A 14,402-nucleotide genomic window follows, 5' to 3' on the forward strand; every position below is an offset into this window, starting at 1 on the left:
ATCACGGCTCCTCGGTTTACTCAATACACACGTGAGCATATGCAATCAAAATCTAATAAACTCGCCCTGGTAATAATTTAGTCACCATTATCCACAAATCATTCACGCTAATACAGTGATCCGTGCTACGGCTGGCAGCGTTGATAATGCGAGTATAACAGGACACGCCACCATCCTCCCCTTTCCTGTCAAAAGATATATTGGCTTGTTTCTCTTTAGCATTAGGCTCTAGTCTGTTTCAATGCATGTTTAAAAATCCATCCCTGGTTTAGCTCAAAGTGATATTATTGCAGTATTAAATGTCATCTGTGTGCAGTGGTTTTACTCTCTGCTGCATGGCATTTATATTGGCATATCAAATTGCCTACATGTCATAGACATAATGCTCAGCACCGCTGATGAAAGCCTGTGCTGTATTAGGTCTGCCGACTTCTGTTCGAAATAATTTTTCCTGTTTCGACAAATCCTCAGCTGAAGGACTCGAAAAATGTAAATTATATATGTGAACAGTTTTATTTTCTGTTTCTTATTTAAGTTTTGTGTTTTAACCTGTTACTAATATTTTAATAAACGTAACAATTGACATACAAAAAAACCTTGAACCACAGGGTCTTAAGTCGCTGGGGTATATTTGTAGCAATAAAAAAGCACTGTAAGGGACAAAATAATACTATTTTATTTTATGCACTCTCAAATCCAAATATTGTCCTTTTACTAACAACCCATACATCAACTGAAAGATGATTTACTTGATGTGTAAATCTTGGTTTTAAAAAAATGTACACTCATGCCTAGTTTTGTGGTCCAGGATTGGATTTGGATTGGATTTGACAGTTAATTTACTGCAGTTATCTTTTTAGTTTCTTTGTTTTTATCACCATATCAAAATTTACATTTTTTTTATTTTTAATTTGTTGATGGCAGACGGAAAGGTCAAGACCTCTGAGGTTTTTATGGGGAAAACTCTGTGTTTTTAAAATAAAGACGCTATCAGCAACGCGGGTGTCTTTCCTCTGAAGAAGGGACAAATAATAGAAGGGCGAAACTTTCACTGATCTTTTGTTTTGAAAATGTAGTAAAATCACTCCACAGATTTCAATAGAATTCATCAGACTGTTTTATTGTTTACTGACAGCAGTTCCAGCGAAACTGTCAAGCAGTCAGATTTCCATGGAAGAGAAACTAAAGGTTATCACACCGGTTTGTTATTTGCGTACCTGTGGTTACATCTGTGTGTAGAGAAAAAACAATAAAGAGGAGAATCTGAGATGGGTGAATCATTGTGGCTCTGAAGCGAACTATGTCTGTTTTAGATTAAAACTGATATGCCAACATCTAAATTGATGAATCCGCTCCCATGAGTAGCTGATATAACAACTGTAAAAAGGGTTGGGAATTTTTTATTTTTATTTTTTTTATATGGAAAAAAATTTAAATCAGTTCAAGTACATCAACGTCTCCTGAAGTTATATAGCTGCATAAACTAACATAATGACCAAAACATTATTGCAGTGTATTTTAACAGACAGGTTTTTTTGTTTTTACATTTCCAGTGCAGCTATAGTTATCAAAATGAGATTTAACATCTGACATGCGGTGTGTTAAAAGCCTTCTGCCGCTTTTTGCAACCAATGACAGTTTTGCCTAACAATGCTCTTTAACTGTTGTAATGCAGTACCACACAATTCGTTTGTTGCTTCAGTTGAGATTGTGTTCAGTGTTAAGGATATTTTTTTCCTACCTTTCAGAACGTCTTGCTCACACATTCCTTTTGTGGGACCTTCCCTATGACTCTGTATTTTAAAATGTCAAAACTAATATGTGAACTTAGATTAGATTTTTATCGTAACCCAGTTTTTATATTTGTATTGCATTTGTGGTTTTGGTAATTATAATTAGACTATAATTAAAATGTTTTTGTTTTGTTTTACCCTAAATCGAAAGAAAGATTTTTCCAAATAATTGTAAAAATCTGTTAAATTTTACACCATATTTTTTTTTTTTTTTTTTTTTTTGCTAGGTTAATTTTATATTCTTTAATAGCTTTTTTTAACATTTCAAAATGTTCTCTTGTGTTTCAGAGTGACCTGTGGTCGTTGGGAATCACAGCCATTGAGATGGCTGAAGGAGCCCCACGTGAGTAAAATGCTTCACTGCTTTGTGCATATTGAGATTTATGTTTTCATATGAAAGCTATACACCATCCAAAGTTACATCAGGACATGGCTACTTTAATTTTTCAAGGTCATCAAAGCGTAATCCTCCCTTCTAGGAAAGTAAAAAAAAAATTCAATAACTCTCAAGCAGCGTCTACACTTAATTAAATATTTAGCAAATAAATGTACCTTCATTTTGAAACTTGATGGGTGCAAGCCAACGCATATAAAAAGTAGCCGTATGTTAAGTTGCGTGGAATTATGACATTGGCTGAAACATATGTGAATGTCACAGATCTCTTCCTTGCATCTGTTGGATATATAAGACCGTCCTCACGGTCAGAGTCTGGACAAGCTGCATGAGTCTCTCTCAGTGGAAGGCTGTCTCACAGATGGCTGAGCAGTGACGGATAGGCAAAAGGGCAGGCAGACTGTAGTGATCTTGTCCTGGCTGGAGAGGGGAATAATCCTGTAGGAAGGTGCCCTGGCAGGGTAGTACTGCTTTGGCCAGGGGACAGAAAGCTGCTGGGCAGTGCACTTGAGGACAAATTTGCCTTTTTTGTTTTTTATGTAGTACATTGGAGAGATGACTCACCGTTGTGACTGCTGACAAAAAATGGAAATGTGTGTGTGTGTGTGTGTGTGTGTGTGTGTGTGTGCTCATGTATTTTTGTTGGCACTGGCATATTGGCCCTCGGTATGTAGCAACAGATCTGTGTCCAAAAGTGACAGTGCTGGTCAAACTCACTAAGCTCGACCGTCCTCTAGTTTGGAATGAGCTTGCCATCGCTGCTGCCAGGCTGAAAGACATTGTACCCTCAAACCGCGACCATTCTGTGCTGGGAACTCGCTCGCACCTGCCCATGTAGTCCGATACTTGCCATCTGCGTCCATTCAAGCCGCACAAACCTGTTCCAGAATCGGTATTAGCTTTTATATTTGGTTGATTTGTTGAAAGCGAGTTTTTAACCTCTTCATATAATTCGTGAGAGGTTTTATATCGAGGCGTGCTGAAAACTAAAGACGCATTTGAGAATAGATGCATTTTTAGTGTCGGTTCAAGAAAGCATTTACAGAATATATATTACCAGAACTACGTGCTTAAAATATTGCTCATGTCATGCACTTGTCTGAACAGGTGATGCTGCGAAACTGACCTAGATGTGTAAAACGCCCCACCCTAGAATATTCATCCTAACATCATCGACAAAAACCATCATATAATTTAATTTGAATTTATGCACTCAATTAAGCATTAGAATTTGCATTGTGTTGTCCATTGTCACTTGTGCTTGTTAGGGGTTAATGCACTCTGAATGAACATGAACTAACAGGAACAAGCATACTACATAAAAAGTTCTCATCGGCACATTATTTGAGCAGACTCTGCTTTTTAAGGTTTGTTATTCGAACAGACATTGAGCATGAGCAGTAGGCTACTAATTTCAGAGCATCCCTAGTTTTGTTTAGTTTTGGTTTTTGTATTTTGTTTTTTTTTGTGCTTTGCTTAGCTTAGCTTTTGCTTTTTTTTTTCTTTTTTTTTACCCCATGGGTACATTTAAGCACACTATTGGTGTCACATGTGAGGGGAAAAATCCAATTTGAGCCATGTTTAACTGCAGTGTGAATAAAGCCTTTAGTAGCTAGCTTTCTGTGCACATTTTGAATGGGTGTCATTGTGAGTGCAATGCATATTAAAACTGCTTTCTGACAAGAGCAGATCTTTATTGTATGTAAAGGATATTAATATATGAGCCATGAATATATTGCTTCTTGTCACGATTTTATGTTTGGGAACATATACTCTACTGGATATTTTGTCGTGTCTGTTTCTAAAAGCTAGTCTGAGATTTGCAGGACGGTTTTGGACAGCACAACACATCTAGTGTTAACATTCTCCTCTCTTTCTCTTACCCAACAGCCCTTTGTGATATGCACCCAATGAGAGCCCTGTTTCTGATCCCTAGAAACCCGGCTCCCAGGCTCAAGTCCAAGAAGTGGTGAGTGCCTCTCTCTTTGTTCACAAAGGTCACAAAGACAGACCCCCAGTCCAGAGCTTCTGCGAGACCAAACTCTGACCCATCTACTTTTAATAAGGAAGTCCTGAACACTTATTCACTGTTCGCTTCATCTGTCACATGTGATCTTCATTCGAGATGTCAGCCCATTTGCTCGCTAACGCCTTGAGAAAGGTTACTTGTCACGCCAGACGTACAGGTTTTTGTTTGTTAACCGCAACTGATATGTACATTGTAACTTGTAAACAAACTCACTCTTGCCAAACGGCTCGACAAAACAAGAAGCCAAAAATATGAGCCTTTAGCTTTTCCCTCAAGCGCTTCCTCATATCTGCAGGTCTAAAAAGTTCCAGTCATTCATTGAGAGCTGTCTGGTGAAAAACCACAACCAGAGGCCCAGCACAGAGCAGCTCCTCAAACATTCTTTTATCCGAGAACTGCCCAACGAGAGGCAGATCCGCATTCAGCTGAAGGACCACATCGACCGCACCAAGAAGAAGAGAGGCGAGAGAGGTGAGCAACCTGATTAGCTTTATGTATTAACATGTCAAATCAGATATGCCCCTTTTCATCTTCACACACTTTATATTGAACACACTAAAACAACTGAGCAGCCACGTACAGCAATTTTAAGCTGGGGAAAATGCCCTCATCGGATTCTCTAACTCTGCTGACATTTAGCATTTATCGCATAACACGACCTCCATACACCATTTTCCATTTGGCTTGTCTTTTTTACCCGTATAACCCCTATAAATTGCTGAAAGTTATATTATGTAAGAGTTTAGCAGTATTGCTCTTCCAAATAGCCATTTAGATATCTTCTAGCTTTATGATATTGAGCTGTAGAAGGAAACTTTAAAGCTAAACGAAAGTATTTTAGTGAATCGGTGAATGTTTGTATTTTTAAATATTAAAAAAATATACACACTAAAGTTTGAAGAAATTAATAAATTGAACAAAGACGACAGTAAAACGTTTATTGTTATAGAACTATTTTTTTTTAAATGCAGCTTAGTATATATTCATCATAATCTTAGAATAATTTATCGCATTCTAGAAATGTTTCAATTAAATTATTACTGTTTATTTTGTATTTTTGATCAGATGAATAGAGCCTTGGTTCTTTCAGAAACACAGTTCTTACTGACTCCAAACCTTTGAATGCTAAAACATATTTAGATATTTCCACAAACTGTATCCACAGTAAAAATCTAAAAAAAAAAAAAGAGAATTAATTAAAATAAATAAATCAAAAGAATTTTAGCCCTCATTTTAAACAACAATATTTTGAATACTCTTAACCATTAGTTCTATTTGGGAAATACTTTGCTCCAAAAAAGTGTTTGTGCTACATTTCTTTGTTGTAAGTGCCACTAGTCAGATATTTTATTAAATGCGGCTTGTCCCTTAAAGGTACGATCGTACAGTTTGTGTAATTTTAAGCGTCCGAGAGAGATGGTGAATAATAGTCATTAAAAACTAAATGATATAACTGGTGGTAGAATCCTTCAGCGTCATAAATCCCACTTCTGGGAAAAGCTACAAAATCATAAAACATTGGCACTTTAAAAGCAGACAGATGCTTTAAAGACGCTGAATGTCAAGGTACCTGGCAGGGACCCCATCAGGGATGGTTTTGAATGTGAGAAATGTGACTGCTGGACCTTTTCACACCTGCAGATGAGACGGAGTATGAGTACAGCGGGAGTGAAGAGGACGAGGAGGAGCACGACATGGGAGAAGCCAGGTACATCCTGCGTGAGGTGCTGGGGGGTGTGCTGAATGTGTGGATGTGGTTATATGAGACCATTCATTCATCCATCTCTACGCAGCTCCATCATTAACATACCCGGAGAGTCCACTCTGAGGCGGGATTTCCTACGGCTGCAGCTGGCCAATAAGGAGAGATCAGAGGCCCTGCGCCGACAGCAGCTGGAACAACAGCAGAACGAGGGACACAAGCACCAACTACTGGCAGAGAGACAGAAACGCATTGAGGAACAAAAAGAGCAGAGGCGCCGATTAGAAGAGGTACGTCATCATGTGTGTGTGTGTGTGTGTATGTGTGTATGCAAGCCAGGGTGTTTACTGTAACTGTTTTCACCAGCTGTGGTTTCAAGCCATAACTGCTCTGAAGGGAATTTTTCTTTTAGAAATCCAGTGATTGAGGCTCTTTGCATTTGCTCACTTCGATCCGCTCAGATCTTTAATGCGTATGGAGAACATCTACATTAGCAGTTACACACATGCACAGACCGGCATTACTCTCTTACAGCGAGCGATGACTTTAACACCAGGCTCAGCATAGCTTGAGGCCAAGGGTTATTTTAAGGAACAGTGCATTGTGGGAAGCAGGAAATTCAGCATGCTAATGATAAGCTAGTTTTGTGTGAAGTCTATTCTTGGAATATGATTACTAGGGCCTAGGGTAGTATATTATATAGGGTAATATATAATATTCACAGCGATTTTACTGGTTTTATTAAACAACATTATTGTGACCATTACAATAATTTTAATGCAATTTTGTTTGGCCATTAAGAATCTTAAATACTTTAATTCTGTTAATAATTCTTAATGCTAAAAATGATTATATAAAAATGGGTTTGTGTAGCGAAAACTTGTCTGTTCGAATTGATTCATGTAAATATCAGTGAATCAAACTTTGCATTTCACTTGTTGCTCAATTATATTTAAGATATTAGTTGTTGGTAAGTTTTTAAATTTTTAAAATGTTTTAGTAACATTTTATATAAAATAATATGGTGGCTTTTATATGTGCTTATAAATTAGAAGAATTAAACATACTCTGGTTATTATCATTAACTAAAATTGACTATAAAAATTGTGTTTGTTTAAATAAAGCTGAAGTGAAATATAAATATTAGAAAAAAATGAATGAAAATAAGAAATGTCGCCTTGGCAACTACCTGAAATAAGATTAGGGTTAGGAGAACTAACATTATTAAAATAATAATAATAATAATAATAATAATAATAATAATAATAATCTAAAAACTAAAGGCACACAAAGCATATATTTAGATAATATTTACATGTATTTATATATGTATATACATATATTTAATATATAAACATTTATATAACATATATAATATATCTAACATTTTTCTTACACTGACATCAAAAGACTGATCAATTTTAAAATCAGAGATCCATTTTAGCTCTAACCTACTGATGTGGATAATGGAGGACATCAGCTGGTCTGGCTGAATGGCCATTTTACGTCCCAATAGCACCGCACATTAACCAACGACACACTCCAGTTGAGTTTTACTGGAGTCTCTGTGTACATGAAACCAGAGGACGTGGAAGGAAAAATACTTCTACACTGTTGCCGTGTAAAGACTCAACAGGTTATTCAGCTGCATGATTGTGCGTGTGTGTGTCTCACAGCAACAGCGGCGTGAACGTGAGCTCAGGAAGCAGCAGGAGAGGGAGCAGAGGCATCGCTATGAGGAGCAGCTCCGTCGAGATGAGGAGAGGAGACAGGCCGAGAGAGAGCAGGTACACACTGCTCCGACGATGACACCAACTACACACTCAATTAATGGAAGTTAATTGTTGTTGAAGTAACCCTGTGAACCGCTCTGTAACCAAGAAGTTCTGTGGAGAGCCAGATAAGACAAGGGAAATAAGCGTACAGCACTCCTGCTTTTCTCTTTATCTGCTCCAGGAAGATTGGCCATCTTTAAATGGGGTGTATGTGTGCGTGCGTGTGGCCACATAACCTTGAACCATTTCCCCACACATCTCATAATGTATGAAGGGACGGTTGAGTCACTGACTTGATAAATAGATGAGAATATCTCGCTTTCATTTGTGTGGGTGAGGTTAATTACCTCGCAGAGCTGTCAGTACGTTTCTAAGAATGGCTCTGTTAATGGGTGCTGTTTTCCAGAGCTCTGACTCGCGCACTCGCTCTCTCTCTCTCACACACACACACACACACACACACACACACACATCATCATCATCATCATCATCATCTCACAGTTGCTCTTGAGACCACAGCGATTACACTCCTCTCTCTCTGCTCTCACTATCAGTATCCTCTCCCACCTACTTTATTCTCTCAGACATGCTGTTTCAGGTGTGCTGAGGTAAAAAAAACTCCCAGTGTGCTCTTTCTTTCTCTTCACACACCCGCTCTTCGCTCATCACACTATCAGCTCTGTTCTTTCTCTTCTCTCCCACGCATTCAACAGGTCTACACAGCTTCATTAAATTGTTTATCTGATCTTTCACTAGATTTTTCTCTCTTTTTCACACGCCCATTTCTCTCGCTAGAAATTCTACAAAATTCTTTTTTTTTTTTTTTTTTTTTTTTTTTTTCATTTTGTCAGATATAATTTTTTAAACATTGCTTTATTATAGTTGTGTTGTAACCATGTTTTTGATGTATAACCAGTTTTATGCCATCGTTAAACTATGGTTTGTATAGCGACTCAAATTAATTTTACTATAGTAATTTTTTTTTTTTTTTTTTTTTAGTAGTTAAACTGTTATTATAGATAGTTTGCTATCTATCTTACAGACTTTGGGCGAATTCCAAAAAGTCGTGAGCATCCCTATGCCCTACTCTCCTCGATGGGCAGCACCCTTCTCTTCCCCTTCCCGAAGTGCCCCTGAAGGAAGCCAAAAAGCCATTTGGAATTCGCCCTATGGTTCCAGCTACCTAGCTTACTTGCTATTGTTCTAGCTACTGTTTCAGTTAGCTTGCTTTTGATAAGGTTCTTAGCTGGCTAGCTATTGTTAGCTATTTTTCAATTTAGTCAGCTTTCCATCAAGCTTCAAAATATTGTTCTTATAATTTTATCTAGCGAAGTATCTTTTTTTACTCTATGATTATAGCTAGTTTTTAGCATTCTATCAAGCTAGCTGTTGTTCCATACAAAGTTTTATCTATGGCTCTATGTGTTTAGCCGCGTAGCTGTTGTTGAGTCTATGGGTCTAACTAGGTATTATTCTCTCCCTGTTGTTCTAGTTATGATATTGTCTTTCTAGATGGCTATCTATCAGTCTAGCGAATTATAACTATAATTCTATCGTTCTGTCTATGGTTCTAGGATAGCTGTCGTTCTGTCATTTTTGCAGTTCTACCCATCTCACACTTCATCTTCTTTGGTCTTCTCCCGTCACTTTCATTCTAAATCCTGTACAAACCGTGATAAACTCGCTCTTCTTTTTTCCTGTTTTTCTGTTTCTTGCGTTGCGACTGGTTTGTAGGAGTATATCCGTCGTCAGTTGGAGGAGGAACAGAGGCAGCTCGAGATTCTGCAGCAACAGCTTTTGCAAGAGCAGGCACTCCTACTGGTAACAGAGAGAAGACACTCGTCTTGCTGTGCCCCTGAACCCTGTCCCTCCTCCCCGACCCGCTTCTGCGCTGACCTATATCTCTCTGTTAATCTTTTGGCATCCTTTCATGCATGCACAATCACAATTGTTTTATTTTGCTTTAAAGTATGAAGAGCCATTTCGCCTAATTTTTGCTTGTGCTTGTAAAATATGACAATTAATACCATTTGAAAAAGCAAGAATGTAGTTTTTATTTGGTGACAGTGGAAGGATATTGAGGAGTGAGACATAAGTTATATTTTAAGCTGGACTTGAACCTGAGCAGCATGACTTCAACTCTTAGCAACTGTGCTAACTACTCTGCTTTGTACAGTATATGACAACTGTATAGAGATCGATTTTGTTGTTTTTAACATTGATGTACAAAACATCATGTATATTCATGATGATATGCATCTACACTACACATGAAAATAATAATGCCAACATACAGAATGGCTAAACAGTACAGACGACAAAACAAGTACTTGTTTATGTATGGCATTTAACTAATATATTGTGGTTTTTTTTTTTTTTCCCAATCCTTAACAAGTGAAGTTTGTTTCTGTAAAATTCCACTTGCTGTGATGCATTTTATGGTAAACTGGGAGAGAAGTGGACCTTAACAGGTCTTCCCTCTTTCTTTGCTCTTGGGAGTTTTGAAGTTTAGAGCAGGCCAGAACGATGCAATAAAATGTGCTTTCCACTGAAGCCACTAGGAGACAAATGAGAAAAGAGAACGATAAAAGAGTGAAAAACTGCACTTGAGGGTTTTATGTTCCCAGTAGCTCCATTCTTGAGCTTCAGTTGTACCTTTTTTACAGAGCAATAGTCCTTGCGTCTTATTTCCATCTGCAGTACCACCCCAGATTTCTGCTATTGACAGAACTATGCCTGGCATGGATTTGTCTCCCCCCTTTATCTTGAGCTTCATATAATTGATCGAACACATGCATGTTTTGATTGTGTATGTGTGCCAGTGTATGGTCATTGTGCTTTTTGCCATTGTGCATGGCCCTTTTTGATGTTTTGCCAAAAAAAAAATATTTTTTCTATCTTAATCTCTGTGTCTTCAGGAGTATAAACGTAAACAGCTGGAGGAACAGAGACAGGCAGAGAGACTGCAAAGACAGCTCCAACAAGAGAGAGCTTACCTTGTATCTCTCCAACAACAACAACAGCAGCAGCAGCAGCAACAACAAGACCCCAGACCTGCAGAGAAGAAGCAGCTCTATCATTACAAAGATGTAGTCAACCCCAGCGATAAACCTGCCTGGGCCAAAGAGGTAGGCCAAACTGAAATTACATTGAAGTTGTCCTGTTTCCAGCATTACAGTGTTGCTTTACTCCAGAGATAATATGATGATGTGAAAAGCAAACCTTTTTTTTCATTTTGTTTTCGTCCTGACCAGCTGTGACCATGATAAGCAACAAGTACAATGGCACTCTCTCGTCCCACAGTTAAATCTAATTTGTCCAAAATCCGAATGATAATAACTGTACATTTAACATCAAATATTTTCTGATTGGCTTCACGTACTTCTGTTACACATTCTGTGCATATTTGCTTGTCACTGGAAACACATTGCATCTGGTTAGGACACTGTGTTATGCGGCAGAAATGTTTTCCAGCACATTTTTTAGGGTCACCAGCCTGGAAATTTTACTGAAAGTCCAACAATACTTGTTGCTGAGTCAGCAAAATGAAACTGGACAGATTAACTCTCTTGTTCTATCCTAGCATGTCAGCAAAAGGACCGCCACAGTCCATTTAGAACACTATATATAAATGAAGGAAACAGTATTTAATGTCTTTGTGAAGCAGTCTGAACTACATTCCCTACAGTTGTCTGGTTTTGTCTTTGCTTCACTATGCCAAGCACACTCTACAAAAGGTTGATGCATACAATGATCACAGATTTCAGAATTTGTTCACACAAAAGCACACATATTAAAGTTGCATTCAATAGTTGCTATATAGGTGCTTATATAAATAAATAAATGGTGTTTTGGTGAAGATTGAGCTTAATACTGTATAATAGTTTTCTTTCTAGTGAATTTAGTAATGGATCACCCCAGTCATGATCTTCTGTGTTTTTAATAAATGTTGGACTGAATCCTTGTGTTCTTTGGAATAATAGGAACAAAAGGTAATGTGACACACATATCAAGCTTTACCAGCTGAGAAAATGGAATAACCTTTAACTATACAGCCAAAGTAGTGAAAGATGAAGATAGACAGACTGACATGGCTGAAAAATCTAGCATAAATATTGTCAAGACATTCATAACATGGAACGTTTTAATGACACAGACAATCCTGAGTAGTAGTTCTTTTTGTGTCAGGTAGGTAATTGCTGCTAATAAGATTTATAGATTACATGACAAATTCAGTGTAGTTTACATACAATCTGTTGTATATAAAAAATGTTGATAGATGACAGTGCAGTGTCTAATAATATTGCGGTATTGGTAACTAAAGAACATAAAGAACAATAACAAGACTCTATTGAATGCATCTTTAACACTACACTTTATTCTTTTCTGGAATATCTTTGGTAACATGTTGGAAGTTGATTAGACTTTCTGAGACCATTGTAAAAAGTAGTATGAGTTTGAGTCTTGTAGTATGCACTTGGCCCAGATGTTTTCAACCTACTTAACTGTGTTTAACAAAAAAACTCTTGACTCACTGTTTCAGGTCCTTGGCCGGCCCTTGAAACAGATTCAACCCATCAACAACAAGCCTTCCTCATCCCCATCCCGTCAGCGCCACGTCCCCCATCGGAGCCCCTCAGACCCCACTAGAATGCTTCCCCCTGTTAGAGAACAGATCGCGAAGCTTTTACATCACAGGAAGCAGCTGCAGCAGCCACCCAGTTGCCATGTCTCAGGACAGCAAGAGAGTCGAGAAAACATTAGCCAGCAGGTGCGACAGCATAGGGCCTTCCAAAAGGCCGGGCAGGAGGCCCATGGACGCAAGCCCAACCCAGTGATCCCTAAAGCGGTTAGTTCAGATAACCTGGCCTCAGCCTCAGCTTTAAAGCTTTCACCTTGCAGTAGAGTAGAAGTAGATGATGATGATTTGCTCCCACAAATTGCCATTAACCAGGAGTGCCTGGTCCTCGATGAGGACAGCTGGCTGTCCCAGTCAGCCCCAGAGCACACTATCCGAAAAATGATGGCGAAAAGTCGTCGTTCAAACTCAGTGTCCTCCAAGAACCTCCTGATGGTACCGAAATGGGAGTGCTCTGAGCCACTCCCATTTGACTCAAAATTTGGTTCAGAAATTTCAGTTTATGTGAGTCGCTGCTCCTCCGCTCTGGACCTATCTTCAGTGGAGTTGCACAGGCACAGTTTTAACCAGCCCATCTGGCGCTCCAAATCTTGCGATCGTGTGGGCGTGTGTGCTGTTCACCGTAAACCCCCTAAAAATTCAAATGTAGTCTCACCGCTCCGCTCTGTATTGCGCTGGATGGGGCTATCTCCTCGAAACACACCCAAAGCAAGCCCATCTTCCTCAAGGTCACCATCCCCTGGTAGCCGTCGCAGCTCCGTGGTCAGCCCCAATTCGTCCCCCATAGGCTCCCCATTTTCCCCAACCAACTTAATAACGATCAAGACCATCGTCAAATGAGGTGGTCTGCGATCTCTGTAAATAGGTGTGAAGAGATGTAAATAGCTGTTCTTTGATTATGTTACTGATTTGGTCTCTTAATCCTCAAAATAAAATGTAAGGGTTTATTCTATGTACATTATGCAACTGACCATTAGATAGTCCTCTTAACCATTTGTTCTATCACTCCACGTGTCCCCATTCCTCCTTTTCCTATTTTACTGGCTCTTACTCATCTGTGACAACATGAAAGGCCCTTTGTCATTAGTTTGCCCCGATCCTGATTTTGATGGCCCACCACTCCGACTGGATGTCCTCTGTGCTTGTGTAAGCCTTTTTAAACAGTGCAGGCCGTTGCTGGGTGCTTCTGGGTGCATTGCCCATTGGTGTTGGAGCTCCTCTTTTTCTCTCGCAAGGTGGCATGTGGTAAACTCATCAAATCATTTAAATCAAACCACTTTTGGGAAGGGTTGAAAACTAAAGGTTTAATGTAAAAAGGAAAAAAAAAAGAAAGAACATCCATTGATTTTTTTGTATGCATTGGGAAGTGTTCAAATTTCAGGAAGTACTTCTGGAAAGCTGAATCAGTTGCATGAATTTGGTTTCTCTACACCATGTCCTAACCAGCTACAACAAGCGGAAAGCCACAGTAGATTGCCTAGTGACCAAAATCTTATTTAGTCTATATTCCACATAAGAAAGTGCTGTACGAAAGATTTCATTGTTTAGGCCAATCTGAATGTTAGCATCACCCTGGTTCCCCAGAGGGAACAGAAAAGCTCTTATTAAAGAGGATTTAATAAGACAAATAATTGAATAAAAAAAGATATGTGGCTAATTCATGCATGTTTAGTTCATCAAGATTAAAGCTTTTATAACTAGAATAAAATGTGAAGATATTTTGACCTTGTGTTGACCACAGACTTTTTCAGGCTTTTACCCAAAAAAACATTGACCTCTGGACATCTCACTTCCAGGTTTTAAGACTCATTCCTGCAGCACTATACTGTATATTAAAAAGCAGATTTCCTCTAATTGACAGTGATTGTATCATGCCCCGTAGCAGTTTCATGTTCATTAAAAATTTCTTGTTGTACTGCAATTGAATAGGAAACAAAACTAGCTTTCAACCAATATAACCAGTTATTTTAGACCTCAGTGATGGGTCATCTAGTTGCTATTTAGAACACATTTTAAATAACCTGAATTATGACTCTGGACATGTCATATCTCTGAGCAAGATGTCATACA

The 14,402-nt window shown here is 38.5% G+C and overlaps 1 protein-coding gene across 1 annotated transcript in view; it reads left to right on the forward strand.

Annotated features, from left to right (window-relative positions):
• The window catches only part of tnika (TRAF2 and NCK interacting kinase a), a 78,737-nt gene that overhangs the window by 50,808 nt on the left and 13,527 nt on the right, over positions 1–14,402 (forward strand). The window contains exons 8-15 of the mRNA XM_043262740.1: positions 2,082–2,136; positions 4,078–4,156; positions 4,512–4,687; positions 5,858–5,924; positions 6,010–6,208; positions 7,595–7,705; positions 9,428–9,514; positions 10,612–10,821. Of these exons, the coding sequence (XP_043118675.1) occupies positions 2,082–2,136; positions 4,078–4,156; positions 4,512–4,687; positions 5,858–5,924; positions 6,010–6,208; positions 7,595–7,705; positions 9,428–9,514; positions 10,612–10,821 (984 nt within the window). The remainder of the gene's footprint in view (positions 1–2,081; positions 2,137–4,077; positions 4,157–4,511; positions 4,688–5,857; positions 5,925–6,009; positions 6,209–7,594; positions 7,706–9,427; positions 9,515–10,611; positions 10,822–14,402) is intronic.

This window comes from Puntigrus tetrazona, chromosome 2 (assembly GCF_018831695.1).
Source record: "Puntigrus tetrazona isolate hp1 chromosome 2, ASM1883169v1, whole genome shotgun sequence".
NCBI classification, from domain to species: domain Eukaryota; kingdom Metazoa; phylum Chordata; class Actinopteri; order Cypriniformes; family Cyprinidae; genus Puntigrus; species Puntigrus tetrazona.